The sequence below is a fragment of the Podarcis raffonei genome, chromosome 14 (assembly GCF_027172205.1).
Source record: "Podarcis raffonei isolate rPodRaf1 chromosome 14, rPodRaf1.pri, whole genome shotgun sequence".
Classification (NCBI taxonomy): Eukaryota; Metazoa; Chordata; class Lepidosauria; order Squamata; family Lacertidae; genus Podarcis; species Podarcis raffonei.
Window position 1 is genome coordinate 13971908 of NC_070615.1, and position 20681 is coordinate 13992588.

General features: G+C 39.9%; 1 protein-coding gene across 5 annotated transcripts in view; it reads right to left on the reverse strand.

Annotated features, from left to right (window-relative positions):
- Window positions 1–20681, reverse strand: part of FAM227B (family with sequence similarity 227 member B) — a 114344-nt gene that overhangs the window by 87314 nt on the left and 6349 nt on the right. For all 5 annotated transcript variants that reach the window (XM_053365361.1, XM_053365363.1, XM_053365362.1 and 2 more), the window contains exons 3-10: window positions 20211–20469; window positions 17954–18018; window positions 16859–16903; window positions 13689–13793; window positions 8752–8850; window positions 7628–7729; window positions 6241–6367; window positions 4395–4547 (exon numbers count right to left, since the gene is read on the reverse strand). In XM_053365361.1, the coding sequence (XP_053221336.1) occupies window positions 4395–4547; window positions 6241–6367; window positions 7628–7729; window positions 8752–8850; window positions 13689–13793; window positions 16859–16903; window positions 17954–18018; window positions 20211–20469 (955 nt within the window). The remainder of the gene's footprint in view (window positions 1–4394; window positions 4548–6240; window positions 6368–7627; window positions 7730–8751; window positions 8851–13688; window positions 13794–16858; window positions 16904–17953; window positions 18019–20210; window positions 20470–20681) is intronic.

The following is a 20681-nucleotide window of genomic DNA, read 5'->3' on the forward strand; positions in this document are numbered from 1 at the left end:
AAGACAAAAAACTCGCAAGAAGAAAAAACTTGCGGAACGAATTAATTTCGTCTTGCGAGGTACCACTGTAATATAATATAATATAATATAATAATATAATAATATAATATTTACCGTACTCCTTTCAGGAAATACTAAGGAGAGGACCCCAAAAAACTGACTGAAAAGCACTTCAAATTTAGATCTGAAATAATCTGCAAAAGACCAAATTCTGTTGCATGAAATTCTGTTGCAGAATTCCTTTGCTATTCAGCACCACTTGAATCACCAGGGGAGGGGGTAACCAACCCCTTTGCTACCAGAGAAGCTGAATTGGCCAAAAGTAGGGGGAGTCAAGAGTTGGGCTTGTGGAAAGGCCTTTTACCTTTCCCTACACTGTTATTCATTGCCTTGAATGAGGGCATTTCTATTTGTAAGTATACGCACACAATAATATTCCCCTTTACACATTTAAATACACACACGTGGCTGGGAAAGAACTGAACACTGCATTTGTCAACACAACATTCATTAGAAAGAAAGAAAAATGTTTCAGCCACAGTGGGTTTCATTAGCCGATCAACCGAAGCTAGCCTTAAAATGCATACCAGAACACTTAAAATTAAACCCACAAGCATAACTGGGTTTTTTTTAAAAACAAAATCCTTATTAAACAATTACATTTAAAAGCTATACAATCCAAAGGCTCTTAAGTCTCACTGACAGTTCTTTTTGTATTTTTAAATATTTCTTCTACATTTGGTTTGGCAGGCGTAACACTAGGCTCTGTCTATCATCATAAATCAAGGAGAAGAAGAGTTTGTCTCGCTTATGATCCAAAATAAATACCAGGAGAACAGCATTCCATAGAATTTGCTGCAGCAATAGGTAGTGATGGCCACCAATTCAGAGTGTTTTACAGAGACAAATTCATGGGAGAGAAAGTAGTTATGATGTCTAAATACTATATTCAGAATCAGGGTCAGTATGCCTCTAAATACCAGCTGCTGGAGAATAATAGTGGGAACCATACGTTTCTCAGCTCAGTGGGACAAATACGTTTTCCCTACAATTTAATAACTATTCTGTTTCACACTATTATTTTTATAGTGGATATCAATATTCTAGTGCATGTTTCATAGCCTTGGGGGACAGCTCAGTTGGTAGAGCATGAGACTCTTAATCTCAGGCTGGTGGGTTGAAGCCCCATGTTGGGCAAAATATTCCTGCAGTGCAGGGAGCTGAACTAGATTATCTTTGTAGTTTCTTCCAATTCTATCATTCTATGATAGTTACTTGACTATTAGAGTGACCATATTTCCCTCCAACATTTCTCTGATGAAAATAGGGACCTAAGGAAAAGTTTGAAGTTCTAGGATCCAATCAGAAACTGGGACGGCTTCTCTAAAACAAGGACATCCCTGGAAAATTGGGACACTAGGAGGGTCTGGAGTGATATTATACAGAATAAATTTAACAGTAATGGTGTTGCTTAGTAGGATCATATCAGAGCAAGCCCATATGAAAAATCTCTTAATCATACATTTTGGAGGCGTTACATAAAATCTTGGGCATGAGACATCCAGTCATGAAGGCATACATACCGCTTAAGTATTTCTAATGCTTTAAAACATATAAGTCTTAAGCCCCCCCACCCCGAAAAATAAAGTCTTAAGCATGCAACAAAATTACCTACATATGAAGAAAGTCAAACTTTAAAGCCCTTGGCCCTGTAGTTAATCTAATAGTACACTGGCTAAGGGTTGTTAAGTTGCAAATCATAAGGCATTCCAAGTACTGAAATTTTATAACCACTTACATTCCTGTTCTAGAATAGGAGATTCTCTCCAATTTTATTTGGAACGTCAGTATTAACTCCCCACGGTCAGTCTACCCTGATTCACAAACATTCTGCTCAAAACGTTAGAAATGGAAGCGTTGTAGAGATATCATCAATACTCTTGAAAACAAAGAGCTGAGATAACAATGAGAAGAAATTGCTTAGTATTGCAGACCCAATCGCAGTGATTCCCTCCCCCAGGGAACAAAGGCCTAGCCTATGATAGCGGTAACAATCTGCAAAATACAACATTCTGGGGTTTAACATTAGCCACATCTTTTATGGATATACACTGTGTGTATATCCATTCTCAGTCCCCAGCTGATGCTAGAGCAGGGTTGAGCCTGGGATTGAAGAACATCAAGATGTGGATCTACATAGGTGGGCTTCTGAGGCTGCTGTCTAAAGCTCTATGGCGCTGCCTGTCCCACACTTGGTTTCTGAACAAAGTCTTCCCACTAGATCCCTCTAATGGGCTACCCTGCAATTGCACCTGTTTAAGGATAGGGGTGCTGCACCACTTTAAGGTTAAGGTAAAGGGACCCCTGACCATTAGGTCCAGTCGTGACCGACTCTGGGGTTGCGGCGCTCATCTCACTTTATTGGCCGAGTGGCCAGCATGACTAAGCCGCTTCTGGAGAAGCAGAGCAGCACATGGAAACGCCGTTTACCTTCCTGCCGGAGTGGTACCTATTTTTCTACTTGCACTTTGACGTGCTTTCGAACTGTTGGTTGGCAGGAGCAGGGACTGAGCAACAGGAGCTCACCCCTTTGCAGGGATTTGAACCGCCGACCTTCTGATCGGCAAGTCCTAGGCTCTTTGGTTTAACCCACAGCGCCACCCGCGTCCCCACTTTACCCGGCCGCACCACTTTACCCCGCCCCAATATGTGACTAAGGATTCCATCCAATGCCTTATCCGCAAAAGTTGTGACTATTTGCTATTTGCAAAACCTCCAAACAGGGCCAATCTGTTAGCAGGCAAATTCATTTCCGGCTCGAAATACAGCAAGGATTAATGAACCACAGCAAGGTCAAAAAGCGGTGCAAGGAAGAAAAGGCCAGCATACAAGATAAATATGGCAGGCGTTAAAGTACCCAAGTAAGGTCTGTTGATTGACCTAACAGCAGGGCCCAGCAGCCACCAGACTTCAACCAGTGGCAGGCTATCCCGGCCACCGTTGTGGCTGGCTGAGGAATTCCCCCAGTGGAGAGGCCTTTGTTCTGTGAGGCCAGGGGTCTGGTGTGACAGGCCACAACTACTGCCCACCCAGATTTGGGGTAAGTGGCCATTTCATAACAGAAAGAGAGAAACAAGCTTTTTATTTCGTGAAGAACATTCAAACTGGGATGCATTTCCTCCATCCAAACTTGAGACTGAAACAATTTCTAACTTATGCCTGGGGCAGAATATTTTGATCCCTGACCTACAGAGTTTGGCATATTACTGTACTCCTACTAATTTTTTTTCTAGGAATTACCACCTGAGCAACAACATTATCAAATCTTTTGGAAACAGACAGCTATGGGAGGCACACTTTATATATCCTTTTTTCTGCACCTTGCAGGATTTGTATTGGCCATGTACATTCTGCTCCAAATTAAGGCGAATATTGCATGCTTTCACTAAGCTACAGCGATTCCTCCTTGTATACTGTATAAAGCAAATCTTACATGTGTAGAATACATTATAGCTCCCAACAAATTCTTAAACATGGTATTTCCAGACTCTATGCAAATGTTTGTTGCTTTTCATTATAAAATCTCAGACTGAAAAGATTGATTTTACAAAACCTTAGAAAAAGGGCCAGACAAGTTGTTGGGAAAAGGGTCTTGTAATTTTTGCGGTTCTTTTCCTTACTATACTTAGAACATGGATAGGATAATTAAGAGAGTGTTCTCAGTACATCTAAAAGATTATGTTGTGGCACAGGACAACAATGTCTCCATGGTACAGGGGTTGGATTTAGACATGTCAAAGATGCGTTTCAGTTAAACACGTTGTAAATTTAAACAGGGAAAACAGGCAGAGGAAAAATGGGACTCCACTGTGCCATCTGGTGGCACAATGCTATATTGCATGTACAAGGCATATAAATCACTTTTTCTTTATCAGTCTAGCTGAGTCCAGGGTTTATGTTGTTTATGTTTTTAAAGGTTAAAACCACACTTCGATTTATGTAAAAAAAAATATGTAATAGGGAATCAGTACAAACACTCATCTATTCACTGTCCCATCTTCTTAAGAAGTGGGGTAACTTGTACCAGGCACCACAAAGTTCCCAGATGCCTTCAACACCGGTCCTAAGCTGAACCCATCACAACAGCCTTGTCTCAACATAAATGATACTCAAAATCATTCCTTGCTGATATTGCATCCTGAACCCCATGGCTGGGGAGTAAGTATTTGACATTTTGTTCTGATTCCTCTGAAGCAACAAAAAATTACAGGGTTCAAATTTATCCTTAAGATTTATAATATCAATCTCTATTTCACTAATACGGCGGCCAATATTATGCCAGTATTCTGAAACAAACATTCAATAACTTTTTAAGTTCTTCGCCTGGTACTTACAAGACTTTCCGATTGACCTTGTCTTAATCACAGAGTTTTGGAGTTTCAAACTAGATAACTTATGTAAGGAATCTGTTTTCTGCGTTTGTGTCAGGGGCGCTTCCAACCAGAATAAATTCCATTTCTTCCAAGCAGATTTTTGTGGTTTGAAACCTGCAAAGCATAAATTAATGTGTGTGTGTGTTTTAAAAAAAGAACCGACAAGAGCTTTTCAGTTCTTTTGTTACCAAAGAAAGACAGAAAGAAAGGCACATGTTTACTTCTTCGTATACACTGTATCTTCAACAGCCTGCTGCTTTGTTGGCAAACTAGGGTTTATTCTTCATTCATTTTCTTTCTAACATTCTTCATTTTCTTCCTGGAAACTGAGAACTAACATTCGATGGATATTTCTAAAGAAGAGGCATAATGCTTTATGTTGTCCTAGTTTTCTTAATTTTATCACTTTTCGCTGTAAATTATTCAGACATGAAATTAGTTGTCTTTGGTGGTGGATTATTTGTGTTCACAATAGGAACTAGAGAGGCTATCTTGCAAGTGTTATAACCACATATGAATACATTTGATCACCATGGTTGTTATTTGAGGGGGGAATACACACTGAAATGTTCCTGGGGCAGCTCTCTAAAGCCTGCCCACTCTGAGAACTATAAAGCACATTTAGTAGTTCCTATCTGAGGAGGTCTACTTCATTCCATACTTGCAATTATTTTGAATGACAAGCATTATTTCAATGAGGATGTCATCATATCAGTAACTGGGGCACAAGTTTTAGTCATTCAGTAACACTTGTACCATAAAATTATAAGCACAGCTGAAATTACATTTGGTACTTCCCAAGACAAATCCTTGATACGTATTATACTCATGAAGCACTACGTATTATACTCATGAAGCACGAGTTTTAGCTGTGTCACTTTAACAGCATAATTCTAAGCATGTAAATTCCATTGAGCACAAAAGGTTGGTACTCCCCAGGACTGCATTGTGACAAATTCTAAAGAGACAGTTGTGTTAATACAATAATAACACTGCTGCCCCACCATATACTGATTTGCCTATTCTTGTGAATGTAATATGTTTTTATTGTATTTAATTCTGAATTTTAAATTGCAACTTGCCCAAAAACCTGCCAGTGAAGGGCAGGTAATAAATTTAGCGATAACTAGTGAGAATAGTAATAAATAGTAGTAGTTGCTTGCAACAAAGAGCCCATAAAGTACTGGGACAAAACTACATATATAGCACTGAAGCTCATCACTTCAAATGTCACTAGGGCATCATCAGTTTCTAATAGCAAGTAGGAAGGGTCCACTTTTCATGAGGATCACAGTATTTGGAGAAGGGAGGTTTAAGCATTCCTTCCTCAGCTGTAATCCCACTGAAAATCCTCCCAGCATTACTGTGTGTGTGTGTGTGTGTGTTGTTTCTGCAGATTTTACTGGGATTGGAGCTGAGGAAGGAACAGTTAAACCTCCCCCTCCCCCACTATGTGCTGCTGTTTCAATGAAAACTGGGTTCCTCACCCCACTATTATATTTTCTTAAACCTTGATTAAGAATGATGCATTTAGCATGCTATTTACTTTGGTCCTTAAAGACTGAATTTTTGTGGCGTAAGCTCTCATAGACTTGAAAGTTTTCATCTGCAAAAACATGTATTGCAATAAATTTGGAAGGTGCCACAGGACTCGTTGTTTTCATTATTAGAGTGTTAGTGTTATTATTCTTTACTATTCTGTAGTACTGATGTTGACTGGGATAAAATGCTGAATATATAAAGTTATGTAGAAAAGATCTTTCTGAAAAGTCCTAATACCATAAATTTCAAAGACAAATTGTGGTACCTCTTATCCACTGAAAAACTAAATCCATTAGTTCCTCTTTAAATTCGTCAGTGAAACGAAGACGGGATTCAGGAAAAGCTTCACAAAAAGTAACATAGATGGCTTGTGACAAGCAGTCAGGGTACATCTGCCAAAATACAAACAAAGCTAAATTTAAAACATTTAAAGTTGGCAGTGAGTAATATAAAGAATAAGCAAAGTATAGTTAATAACAAACCCAGACATTTAAACATAGCTGAATCATTATTTGTGGTGAAATGAATAGTTCTGCCAATGTGCGAAGTAAGTAAGCATGGCAGCTAGCTTAACATCTTGTGAAGCAATATACAGATAATACTTTTTAGGTAAAGTAACAAATTGGGGGGTTACTATTGTACTATTTATCATCAAAAACTAGAGAGCAAAAAAGCTTTATTTTGAATATTATGTGATGTTTCCTTGTCTCCACAAGCAGCAGCCAAGGAGACAAAACCTGTGATACATGGTTTGGAAAACAATTTATTTTATTTTATTTTTGTTACAGTATTGTTGCACCATGTCAGAAGTGACACCAACTACCTTAAACATTATTGTAACAAAGAACCAAAAACTGAAAACTGAAATACAAAAGGGACAAAATCTTTAGTCCTGTTTGAAGGCAGTGGAAGAACCACATACACCAGAACGATGCACAGAGGAAGAAACAGAAGTAATGAAAATGCAATAAAGTACATGTAGCCCGAGTACAATACTTCAGGCCCGTGCAGAGCTGGGGTGGGCAGCCAAGTATACTTGCCCTCGGCCTCAGAGGACTAAACTGGCTGGGGCCCCCCAACCAGGGACGAGCTGCTTTTGTTTGAGTTTATAACTTTATTCTAACAAGACGTCCAGCCAAAACCTCAAGACAAGCTCTACAAGAACCAGTGATAATTACACATTATCAGGTACGTGCCATATTTCCCAAGCCTGTATATAATACATTATTTTTCCAGCAACGTTACCTGGGGGTAGTGAGGTGACAGTACCCACACATCCCATAAAGTGTAGGTTGGACCTTAGACAATGGCTGAGGATGCAGTCACTGGCACCAGTATAAAGAGTGACCATAAAAGGACTTGAAGGCAAAACATAGGAGCAGCTAAAGGCAAAACATAGGAGCAGCTAAAGGATCTGGGTATCTTCATCTCCGAAAAGAGTTTAAGAGGCAGCATGATAGTGTACAGAATAAGGATATACAGGGTGAGTCCTTTAAAAGAGGCCCTGTGGATACAGAGTACACATGTTCCACGGGGCCTCTTTTAAGAGTATAAGTATATACTTATACTTTTAAGCATACAGTATAAGGATGCCAAAGGGATGCATTCTGGGGCAACACTCACGATTGAAAAATACCTATTAGTGTCTTTACCTGAAAGAAAGGATCTTTTATGAAACTGGGAGTACTCAAGAGAAGCGCCACAAAGCTGTCTGATATTCTATCAAAAAGGTGGTCCTGTTCAGCTTGATCAGGCTTGAAATAAATCAGGAAAAGGTATTATTAGCATTAATATTTCATTGCTTCACTTAGCACTGATTTTAAGCACAGGTGGTAGAAATAATGTATAAATTAACAGGAACTTCAGAGTGATCATGATTGTGATTTTGGAGCTAAAAAGGTTACATGACATAGGAAACTCTCTCTCTCTCTGTGTGTGTGTGTGTGTGTGTGTGTGTGTGTGTTCTGTGAGAGAGAGAGATAGTGAAAGAGAAGTGGAATTTTTGCAGTTAATGTTGTACCTACCCCAAGTTGCTTGCTTTCACTCTTTGTTGCACTGATAATCCAAACAATGGCTTACATCTCATATATGAAAAGCCCAAGGCATGACATAAGGGTTATAGCATTTGCACACACCTTGGGTGTCAAATTTAAGCTCTCTAGTATGGGTTATTTACCCCACAAATGGAACGCTCTTTCAGGGTTATTATCACTCTCTGTGGGACTTATTCTGTTTGTCTTTCAATACAAATCAGTCAAAGGGAAGCAGTTATTTCCATGTATGTGAGCACAGATTCAGTCATGATCAAGAAATTTTATATATTCGAATTACGTTTTTTAATTTGGTTAAGAATGAAAATAAAGCTCCTAAACGGCCTCGGTCCAGTATACCTGAAGGAGCGTCTCCACCCCCATCATTCTGCCCGGACGCTGAGGTCCAGCGCCGAGGGCCTTCTGGCGGTTCCCTCATTGCGAGAAGCAAAGCTACAGGGAACCAGGCAGAGGGCCTTCTCGGTAGTGGCGCCCGCCCTGTGGAACGCCCTTCCAGCAGATGTCAAAGCGATAAACAACTACCTGACATTCAGAAGACATCTTAAGGCAGCCCCGTTCAGGGAAGTTTTTAACGTGTGATATTTTACTGTATTTTTGGTTTTTATGGAAGCTGCCCAGAGTGGCTGGGGAGGCCCAGCCAGATGGGCGGGGTATAAATAATAAATTATTATTATTATTATTATTATTATTATTATTATTATTATTATTATTATTAGTCTTCATACCTTGAACTTGTGAAGAAACCACCACCAAAAGCAATCCTGTAAAATTGCAAGGGATGCTTCAGAGATAAACAATTTCTTCAGAATTTTTGTATCCACTCCCTGTTAAAAAAAATATGAATAAACATAATTCCAACAAAGTGATGAACAATACCTTTTTTTATGCAGTCCCAAACATATATACTTCAAAGGGTGTGCCCCTGATTAAAGCATGGTGTTTTTTTCAATATGGTGTTGTTGAGCATCGCAGACTTGACTGATCAATTTGATATTGTTGTAAGTTTGGAGAGAGGGGGAGAGACCCCTCTAATCCCTGCCCCACTCCCTCAACAGAAAAAAACTAGGTGTGAGAGTAGAGTTGGGAAGTGATGAGAGTCAGAGGAAAAATCAGCAAACTGGAAAGAGTAAGAAATGGAAAGACACTGGAAATAAAGAATGGAAACTGGAAAGAAATCATGTTTGATTTCTATTTGAATCTAAGGCTGTGGCTATGGGAGAAACAAGCCCCTTTGGGGGTGTTAATGCTGTGAACCCCTCCACTGTAGGCTCAGGTTTTATATATGTGTAAATAAACCATATATCATAGACACCACAGTCTCTGCTGTACCTCATTCCAAAGGAAACACGAACTCTGGGTAAGTGCCTGGAGCTGACCATAAGCTGAGCATTTCCATTCTACAGATCCTTATTTGTTATCTTGCACCACCTGGAAATTGGGGTGGTGTGCAACAATATATTAAAGATATGAAGTTCAAACTCCTTTTTAAAATGGAAAATGCAACCCCAGGAGGCTACAATTGTGAAAACAGAAGCAAGAAGGCGGGATGTATAACTACTTTCTTAATCCTTTTGTTATGTACTGAGTTGAATAGGATCCAAAAGGCAGCAGTCTGATTGGTCCTAGTACAACAGGATTCAGAATGCAGCAGTCTGATTGGTCCTAGAACAATAGGGTCCAGAATGCAGCAGTCTGACTGGTCCACAGGAGCCACCCAATCCGGCTCCAGGGAAAAGTGAATCCGCAACCAGATTGGCCTATAGGTGAATCCCGGAATTAGACAATCACGTGGGGCCCATTGTGTAAATAATGTATATAAAGCAGATTTTCTGGGGGAACATTCCATTCCTCCTCACCACTATGAGCTGAATAAAGAGCATGGAATCCACTCTATATATTTCACCTTTCAACACCAGCCATTTCTCACCCAAACTGAACCCTGAGTTGCTCTTCATAAACATGCATCAGGGACCATGCATGGGGTGCGGTGGGGTGGTGAACACACTGTGGGGGAAGGACTTTGACAAGAAAAACAGCTGGAAAGAAAGTTATTAAGAAGGTTCTTCTGCTCCACTCCAAATTGCTGCTTCCTAAAGCTGCTTTTCATTTTGAAAAAGTAGGGGATTCGTAACATACATCTATATGCTTGCCCAATGCAACTACTGTTATAAACAATTAAGCATACAATCCTATGCATGTCTACCTACGGGACCGCCTCTCCTGGTATGCCCCACGGAGGACCTTAAGGTCCAAAAATAGCAACACCCTAGAGGTCCCGGGCCCTAAGGAAGTTAGATTAGCCTCAACCAGAGCCAGGGCTTTTTCAACACTGGCTCCGGCCTGGTGGAACGCTCTGTCTCATGAGACCAGGGCCCTGCAGGATCTGATTTCTTTCCGCAGGGCCTGTAAGACAGAGTTGTTCCACCTGGCCTTTGGCTTGGAGTCAATTTGATTCCCTCTCCCTCTTTCTTTTTTCCTTTCTCCTCCTGTGATGAGCCTGCATTTTAATGTTTTAATGTTGTATTTTAATCTTGTTTTTAAGTTGTATTCATTCAGCTTGTTTTTATTATTGCTTGTTAGCCGCCCTGAGCCTGGCCTTGGCTGGGGAGGGCGGGATATAAATAATTTTTATTATTATTATTACTCAGAAGTAAGCACCGCTTACCAAGGGCACTTTTTTAAATTCAAAAAAGGAGTCAACGTTTGACCTGCGTTGCTACAATTGCTATACTTGGTGTGGAGGACAGCCCAAAACAGGATCCCTTCCAAACCGCCTGGGGTGGTGGGAGTCTGAAGCATCACGATCCTACAATTAGGTCCCACGATGTAAAAATAAGGAAGTGGTCATGCAAATCGACTGTAACCTTTTGAAAGGATCTTGGTGGACTTGTGATGAAAAACAAGGCATCTGACAGGCCTAGGCAAATGTCACTGCATTATTTATACTCAAGTCATGCTTTGGAAAATTATTTTTACGGCATTGAACTTAAGAAATTATAGTTCATTATGTCCTTTGCTACGCATCCACAAGTTTATTTGTCACTCCGCAGCTGCAACCTTATATAACCCTTTAAAAACTGACCCCAAATAATTGCTTGGGTCAGTATTCATTTTCTCAATAGCAACCAATCATTTTATGCTCTGCAATCACATAGCTTTTTATGGGATTATAAAAATTGGCCTTGATTGTTGGTATTAAATTTAAAACCTTCCATTTGGATTTTTAGATCCTAATTAATTTTTGGCTTCCTAAAGACAGTATTTGCAAACGCAAGTCTGGCATAATCTATAAGAATATCTGTTAGACCAAAATAATAATAATAATAGCTCAAATGGGTTAAAGTCATTATCCTGCCCCCCCCCCAAAAAAATCTGGTTCTTCTCATACTTTATACTACTTGGCCTTGAACAAATGACAAGAAATGAATAATGGCTGCAATAAATAAACCTGACACCTTGTCAAAATGTGTAAATTCAAGGAAAAATGCAAATCCATAAAATGACATTATGCTATAAACATGCAGTAATTATCTTTAACATTTACTGCCTGCTTCAAAAATATTAATAGAGAAAAGAAAAAGGGATGATTTAAAGTAACAGCTGTACAGCAAAAATAATTTAGATATATTCAAATAGTATTAATGTGAAAGTAACAGCCAGGGTAATATATTTCTTTGGACCAAAAGAAAATGTCAAAAAGTACTGAGAAAGCTTCAAAATTTTCCATACTTCTTCAGTCTGAATGTTATACAGTGTTGTACAAAAGTACCCCCCCCCCAAAAAAGTGAGAAGCCTAATCTGCAAATTTTAAGGTGGAAGTGCATATATTATGCAGATTTATGATACAATTCTATTCCCAACATTCCTGGGAGCAGGTATGTATAGGATTGCACTGCAAAATAGGTTTTGCAAACAGATCTCAGATTGTGTTGAACCAAGGATTACTGGGACCAAAGAGGAAGGGTTGATCCCCTTTGAAAGCACAATTTCTGTTCTGGGTTTGGAGATACAGACTCACAGATCAGTAAGGATGGCAGCCCTCACAACTGCTGAGCCTAAGCAATGGTGCTGATCCCCACTCTGGAAACAATGAGCAATCGAGAACAAACAATGTTAGAATCATAGAATCATAGAGTTGGAAGAGACCACAAGGGCCATCGAGTCCAACCCCCTGCCAAGCAGGAAACACCATCAGAGCACTCCTGACATATGGTTGCCAAGCCTCTGCTTAAAGACCTCCAAAGAAGGAGACTACACCACACTCCTTGGCAGCAAATTCCACAGCTCTTACTGTCAGGAAGTTCTTCCTAATGTTTAGGTGGAATCTTCTTTCCTGCAGTTTGGATCCATTGCTCCGTGTCCGCTTGTCATACCCTTAACAAGTAACTGCTGCTTGGAAGCTGTTTATGGTATCCAACCGATTGGTAGCTGTATGCACAACCCCCAAACTCCATATATAGTTACAGGTACTGGATAGGGTTGTTTTGTTGTTTGTTTAACATGTTGCAGTATCTTTTTCTTTTGCAGATGTAGAGCCCAAATTAAAGGGTGATGATAAAAATGTTTTATTTGTTTTTTAGCTACTGCTGATTTTAATCATTTTTTCAGTATTTTTAAATGCCAGTTTTAACCAGTTTACTGACCATTTTAATGTAAACTACCTAGAGCTTTTCTTATTATCAAGCAATATATATTTTTACAAACAAATGCTTGTAAGAATTGTTCTCCTCTCCCTTATAAAGCTGGAAAACAACCAGGGAGGGGACGACGTTACAATTCTAAAACATTTTCAGATTTACAATGTTAATATGCCTACTAATGAAAAGTTTAAAATACCACATATGAACTTACTAAAAGAACAAAGATATTCCAAGGATTAATTCTTATGTTTCATCAAACGCTGCTGCTTCTTTAATCACAGAATAATATATTATCAGAGGCTGGAGCACTTCCATTTCCAATAATACACAAAATGTTACTTGGATTGAAGGCTATGTCCTTTCTGTCATGAAGTCACTAAAGTATCACAGGAACAGTTCTCCAAACTTATATTCTCCAAGCAGGTAGCACACAAGAGCATACCAAAAAGTCTATCAGCAGGCCCAAGAGTTTGTGTTCTTTGGGAGGCCAAGCTAGCAAAATACTTATAGCAACTGGGAGATGGATCTGGCAACCAGCCAGCCCAGTCATGTGCTCCTGTTTAACAAGGCTCAATTAACAACAGCTGCTCTGCTGAACAATCAATTCATGACACTTTCCTCACTTGTTAATAAAATGGAGTGAATTAATCACTCTGCATATTATGTTTAATGCTATCTGAAATTTATCATTATTTGCAAAAAGAAAATGGAATACATCTTGCTAAGGGAGGTACGGAAGGATGTATAGCAGCAGAAGACCCAAAATATAATAGTGGGAGACATAAAATGCATTTTATGTGGATTTTAACAGTGGACAATAGAATTTCATATGATTTAATTGGCTTCTTACTTACTTGAATGTATAATATGTCTCAAGTATGTCATGCAATCTTAAAAGAACTGTTAAAATTTTTTTCCTTGCTTCAGATATAAACCACATATCAAAATTGACCTACCTTAAGCTCTAAAAATATTTTACATCAGCAAGTTTTGCTACCTAAACTGAAATACAAAGTTTATACCTTGAAGGTTTGGACTTTAAGAACTGAATCCCAGAGTTGTGCGGGTTCTAGATGATTTGGTAGTTTCATGACTTTCATTGGCTTGAAACCAGGGAACTTGTAGTTCTAAAATGAAGAAGAAAATCCACATTAATAACTATGCTTCTAATTGTTTATCTCAGAAAAATGTGCTAGTTCTGAAACTTGGTATCAGTAAGTTACATGAAGTGTACATTTAAAAAAAGCAAGCTCAGAACTATCCACTTTTTTTAGACAAAAGCAGCTATGTTCAGGCTACAATGTGAAACCTCTTTATTTTAGGTAATAATCAGAGAATCTGTTGGTTGTTCTGTGACTTTTTCGGCTATAGCTTCTATGCTGATGATTCCCATTGTATTATAAATGTAAATTTTCTGTAAAATAAAAGAAACAAAAAAGGAGCTATACAGGATCCTGATCATTATTGAGAATCTAGCATCCAATGGTTGAACCCTCTTCTTCCAGAGATAAAGGTAAAGGTAAAGGGACCCCTGACCATTAGGTCGAGTCGTGGCCGACTCTGGGGTTGCGGCACTCATCTCGCTTTATTGGCCGAGGGAGCCAGCATACAGCTTCTGGGTTATGTGGCCAGCATGACTAAGCCGCTTCTGGCGAACCAGAGCAGCGCACGGAAATGCCGTTTACCTTCCCGCCAGAGTGGTACCTATTTATCTACTTGCACTTTTACGTGCTTTTGAACTGCTAGGTTGGCAGGAGCAGGGACCAAGCAACGGGAGCTCACCCCGTCGTAGGGATTCAAACTGCCGACCTTCTGATCGGCAAGTCCTAGGCTCTGTGGTTTAACCCACGGCACCACCTGCGTCCCTTCTCCAGTGATATTTTCCTGATAAAAATCCTCCCCCAGAAGCAATTTGCCCCAAAGCAGCTAAGGAGTAGGAACTGGAATGGATGCTGCAGAATTAATCCAAATATCAAGTGGTCTGTTTTTGCTGGGGGGGGGGGGAAGACAGCAGCAAATTCTAACCATTATTATTTTAAAGGTTATGTGTATGTTTAACATAATGTTAAATTTGACCCCATATAATAGTTAATAATCAGGAGTGATTTATAAAAGACTATCTCCTCCACCACCACTGAAATTATGTGCGAGATCAACTGTCCTATGATAAAGAGCCAGGAGAAAGACAAAAGCACCACCACAGTTGTCCCTTCTACTGCTTCTCTCCCCTAGTTTCAGAGGAATTAAACATTCTCCTTGTGCAAGAAGCTTCATGCTTGTTTATATGCAGTGCAATTTTTCTAGGAAAAGAGGTGTCGGAACGCACAATAAACACTTCGTACCTATGGGACCGCGTCTCCTGGTATGTCCCATGAAGGACTTTACGGTCTTCAATCAAAACACCTTGGAGGTCCCAGGCCACAGAGAGGTTAGGCTGGCCTCAACCAGAGCCAGGGCTTTCTTGGCTATGGCTCCGATCTGGTGGAACGCTCTGTCACAAGAGACTAGGGCCCTGCGGGACTTGACATCTTTCCGCAGGGCCTGAAAGACAGAGCTGTTCCACCAGGCGTTTGGCCAAGGCACAGCCTGACCCCCTCCTTTGGTAATTCTTCACAGAACTCTAGCCCAATGGTTGCCATCAATTTGATTTGAACTGATATATAATGAATTGTTTTTTAGAATGCTGTATTATTTTACTGTTGTTAGCCGCTCTGAGCCCGGCTTCAGCTGGGGAGGGCGGGATATAAATAAAATTTTATTATTATTATTCCTTTGTTCCCTTATAATGGCAAAGGCGCCTACCCGAGAGGTGCCAGAACTGAGTTCCTGCAAGTTCTGGCTGAAAAAAAAAAGCTCTGTTTATATGTATTTAATGGATCTGACATATTTTATGAGTGCTGTGAGCTGCTTTAGGCAGTCTGGTCTAAAAGGAGAATGCAAATTTAGCAGATGAAGAGGGGGAAACAATTATTCTTCAGGGGCCCTTTTGATAGCTCCACTGCCCTCAGAAGTTTGTGAGGTTGTGATCCAGGAGAGATAGAGCGTGGAAATTACTGGTGTTCGTTTATCCATCCTAAGTCCAAAGTGGAAATCAATCCAATTAATATAATTGGTATTTGCTGTTGTTGCTTTCAGTCCACATATGATACATCTACAATCCTATGGTTCTATCGTAACAGATTAGGTGTTTTCGTCATTTGCACTGCATTTTCTGTGCAGAGAAACGAGTGAGGTGGAATAACATAATGACAGCTTAATTTTATTTTTGTAAACTGCTATGAGGTTTTGTTTTGTTTTTACAATCAAGTGGCTAGGGCAACCCAGTCAGATGGGCAGGGTACAATTATTATTATTATTATTATTATTATTATTATTATTATTATTATTATTATTTGTATTTGTATTTGTATTTGTATTAGTATTAATGAATTTATGACATAAATAAATTTTATGAAATAGTAATTCACATAATTATGTAAATTACAAACGTTATGTAATTTCACCAAAGTTGACAGCAAGATTACAACGCAGTTTCTGGTGGAATGCAAACAGCGCTGCATGTCAGGAAAAGAGAGCAGAATGGAAATACGTACTGCCACCTAGATTGGGGGGGGGCGCCATTTGCTGCACAGCACAGCTCAAGGCTGAAACAGGGTCCACACGCATGGCCGGGGGGAGGGAGGAGCACACTGCCTCCTGGCTGCGCATTTTCCTGGCACAACCTTCCCCCCTCAGCCATTCAGGAGGGGGCTGAGCAGTGGACAGAGACCTGGGCGGTAACTGGACTGCCTTCTTCCTTTAAAGGGGAACGGTGCCCAGCTTCTTGCCCCATGTGGACCCAATAGTCATTGGATAACCCACCCTCCCTCCCATTTTGCTATGTGTATGTGCTTCAGCCCAGTGGTGAGCGGGCTGAACTGGCACAGATATTGCTATAGATTATTTGCTTGCCATATTCGGGGCCAGGAAGGAACATTCCCTGCAGACAAATTGGACCATCTGCAGGTTTTCGCCTGACTCACAACAAACGTCATAGCACCCCTTCCAAGACACAGCACTGTCAGGAATGTCACACGTGACCCATGTCAAGGGGGGCCCCTACGTGCTAGGGGGTTAGACTAGATGACCCTTAGGGTCTCTTCCAACTCTACAATCCTATGATTGACTTCTGCAGCATATTTGGTACAATTACCTCAACTCTTTTAGAACTTGTGTGGTCTATGGTATCTGCAGCAATCTGAAATACATTTTAAACAAAAGCATTGTGTCAGTATGCTAAATGCACTGAGTGGTAAAGGTACTATCAATATTTTGTGGCAAAAATAATAATTGCTGAAAATATATGATGAAAAGAAATGCTGTGAAATTTGAAATTATCTGCTATAAAAAAGGTGGATTCTCTAGGCAGTGTTGTTACCTGTGTGGACGTATAAAATTACTCAAGGCCTAATTTTACTTGGAGCCAGGTGAGAGAATTAGTGATGATCAGAGAAGCACACATAACTAGCGTCTGGCGGCATCTACACTATAAACATATCAGAGCTGATGTTGAATACACTGCTAATTGTGTTAAAGTTGTACAGTTCTGAATACGAGCAAATTTTCCCACTTCATTTCTTGAGCCACTACAAAAAAAGCATGCATAGGCATATGTTAAGTAAGATGTCTACCTGCTGCAAAGTTACTAGTGTCTGTAAATTAAGAATGAGGAGGCTGTAGCCCTTCAATTGTCACTGGATTCCAACCAGTGCAACATCTGGTTTCACATACCTGCTGCATATGCAGTAGGTGGTGGTGACATGGTGAAAGCATACTGGGGTAACAGAATGGACTGTATCATCAATGTGGAGGGTGAGAAAATCACAGAAAATCACAGCACCTCTGTGTAACAAAGCACTTTGCAATCAAGAGCTAGCACAGCCAGAGCAAAAGTCAGTACTTTCTCTGATATGTTCCTTTTTTTTAATGTGCAGGAAGCATCAGACCCCCAGTGGAAGTCTGAAATGGGAGTCCATTCTACCACCTCATTATGCTGATATTATAGCCCAAAATGTTACATCAGTTTTCCGCCAGTTTAACTGTCATGTCCCACAGTGATCCATGGAATTTGTGTTTGGTGAGGTTGCTGAGAATTTTGTTTAAAGAGCCCTCTCTGGCAAGTAAAATATAATCATTTCTGCACTTGTTTCAGGGATACTAGTGAGGTGATTCAATTTCAGGAACGTTATCAGCTGGCAGCTCCTAATGAATAAAATGGGGTGTATGTATTAACCAACGAGTACAATACCTGCACTTTCTTCTTTTTCTTCTTCTTCCTTGGCAAACTGCTTGTTGATTCAGAAAGACAAGTGTCTTGAAAGGAAGAAAGTATGAAGAATTTAGAATGTATCACTAATTTTCAATTTCATGAAACAAATACAGATTTTGGCCATAACTGCATTTTCAAATATGTGTAGTATAGAAATCTTGGTTCACTGAAATGACTAGCCAGTGATCTGGGAACTGAGCTAGATTCCTGACTTATGCTAACTGCCTTACCTATATGTATATACAGTGGTACCTCGGGTTACATACGCTTCAGGTTACATACGCTTCAGGTTACAGATTCCGCTAACCCAGAAATTGTGCTTCAGGTTAAGAACTTTGCTTCAGGATGAGAACAGAAATCGTGCTCCGGCGGCGCGGCGGCAGCAGGAGGCCTCATTAGCTAAAGTGGTGCTTCAGGTTAAGAACAGTTTCAGGTTAAGTATGGACCTCCGGAACGAATTAAGTACTTAACCCGAGGTACCACTGTAGTAGCTTTTAACAGCTGGACCACAGACCCACTTTCAGTACACAATTGTAGAATACTTCCTACAACCACAAATTCAAATTCTTGCATACATTTACTCAGCAGTAAGTTCCACTGAATGAACTTGTTCCGTAGTAAATGTGTTTGTAATGAAGTCTAAATGTCTCCTAAATTGTTTTTAAGGAAAGGTGGGGTACTTCAGGGAGTAATGCTAATGACTAGAGTAAAACACCATTCATATTTTTTTGGGGGAAATTTTTTAGATGAGATGTAAACATGCTTTGAAAAATCCCTTTGGCTATTAAGGAAAATATATCTCTATTGGTGTAAGCCAGGCTTCACTTCTTGAGCCTAATGTTCTGGGCAGTAAATGTTGTCTAAATATTACCAGAGGATAAGGAGCTTGTGTTAATTAGGTGAGTAATGTCAGGATGTGTGTGTCATCAACAACAGTTTGGTGAATTACAACAGTTTATTATGTAATGATCCACTGTGTAGTTTTCTGCATTTAATTTCCCTCTGATCTCACTATTTACAAATATATCTATATCTATATAATACTTCATGCATCTGTTGAAGTGGACTGAAGTCAATGAAAGCTTATATTTATTTTAAGGTGCTGCAAGACTCAATTTAGTTGCATTCAATGTAGCACTAAGTGAGTCATTTAGCAGTATACTTATTCCGCTGGCAAAATTTGCCAGCGGAATGTTGCACGAGAGAATGCATAAGCTGGTTGCTGGTAACTTTGTTGTGCAATATGTATAATATGTTGTGCAACTGTCACATTGGCTTCCTCTGTTGCACAACATTAAAACTCACCTGTCCACTAGCACTAGACCCCTTACACTACCATAGAGAGAATATTGTGAAACATTCTTTTGTTTTGCTCCAAGAGACTGGCACAACTCCCCCTTTGGATATTATTTACATACCCCCCGTTGGAACATAACATGAAGCCAAACAATGACTTAGCATAAACAAATAACCTTCCAGATATAAGGCCATACAGTGGTGCCTCGCAAGACGAAAGTAATCCGTTCCGCGAGTCTCTTTGTCTTGCGGTTTTTCGTCTTGCGAAGCACGGCTATTAGCGGCTTAGTGGCTATTAACGGCTTAGCGGCTATTAACGGCTTAGCGGCTTTAAGAAAAAGGAAACAAACTCGCAAGAACTCGCAAGACATTTCGTCTTGCGAAGCAAGCCCATAGGGAAATTCGTCTTGCGGAACGACTCAAAAAACGGAAAACCCTTTCGTCTAGCGAGTTTTTCGTCTTGCGAGGCATTCGTCTTGCGGGGCACCACTGTAGCTGCTTTGCTCATCCTCCATTACTGCTGCTGCTCTGAGCTAAGCCATGGTTTGACTTGGCATTACATCTAAACCTGGGCTGATAATTTAGTTCCCCTATGCAAATAAATAATAAACATTAAACAGTTAAAATCTGTTCCTTCAAGCAACTGAACATTAAAAAATAAGGATATGTTTCAAAGTGTGAAACTTATAATGGGATGGTATGCAGTTGGTGTCCCTTCATGGACGGAAGGCAATAAAGAGGAAGGCAATTTTCAGGAATTTTCACTCACCATTGCAGCCTCCTGCACGCCACCAAAAATCTGCTCCAGAGGGAGTGTGTAGGGAGGTTGCAGGGAGGAAAAGGAATCACTTGAAATTGTCTCCCTCTCTGTCGATGTCTTCAGCAGAAGGACACTAATTGGATACTGGCTTTAACTGATAACTCAATGGATAATTATTACCTTGCTCTATAAAAACACCCTCTTGGTCATCTTTTTCTGATTCTTTAGATTCCAAATAAAGTACAACGTCAGCATGTTCATGGACTCTCATTTTGCATTCATCCATTCTCTTTTCCAAATCAGAGATAATTTTAGTGGATATTGGAGCATTGTCATGAAGGCACTTTGTAATAGTCTCCAAGGCATAGTCTTTTTTTAACTTGGCAACCAAAGGCTGAGTATCCATTTCTGGCATGTAGGGAAACCGTGGCCAATCATCCTGCAATAATAACAGTTATTGAAAATCTGACAAACAATAATGTTAAGGAACAAATATTTATATATACACCGAGACACACCCATACACCTACATGCATACATACACAGAATCATCATGCCAAAATTAAGCACTAGCTTTCTTTATCCAGTTTACTTGAATAGCAGAGGTTAATGTATGTGCTTAATTCTTCCACTAAAATAAATTTTATTCAC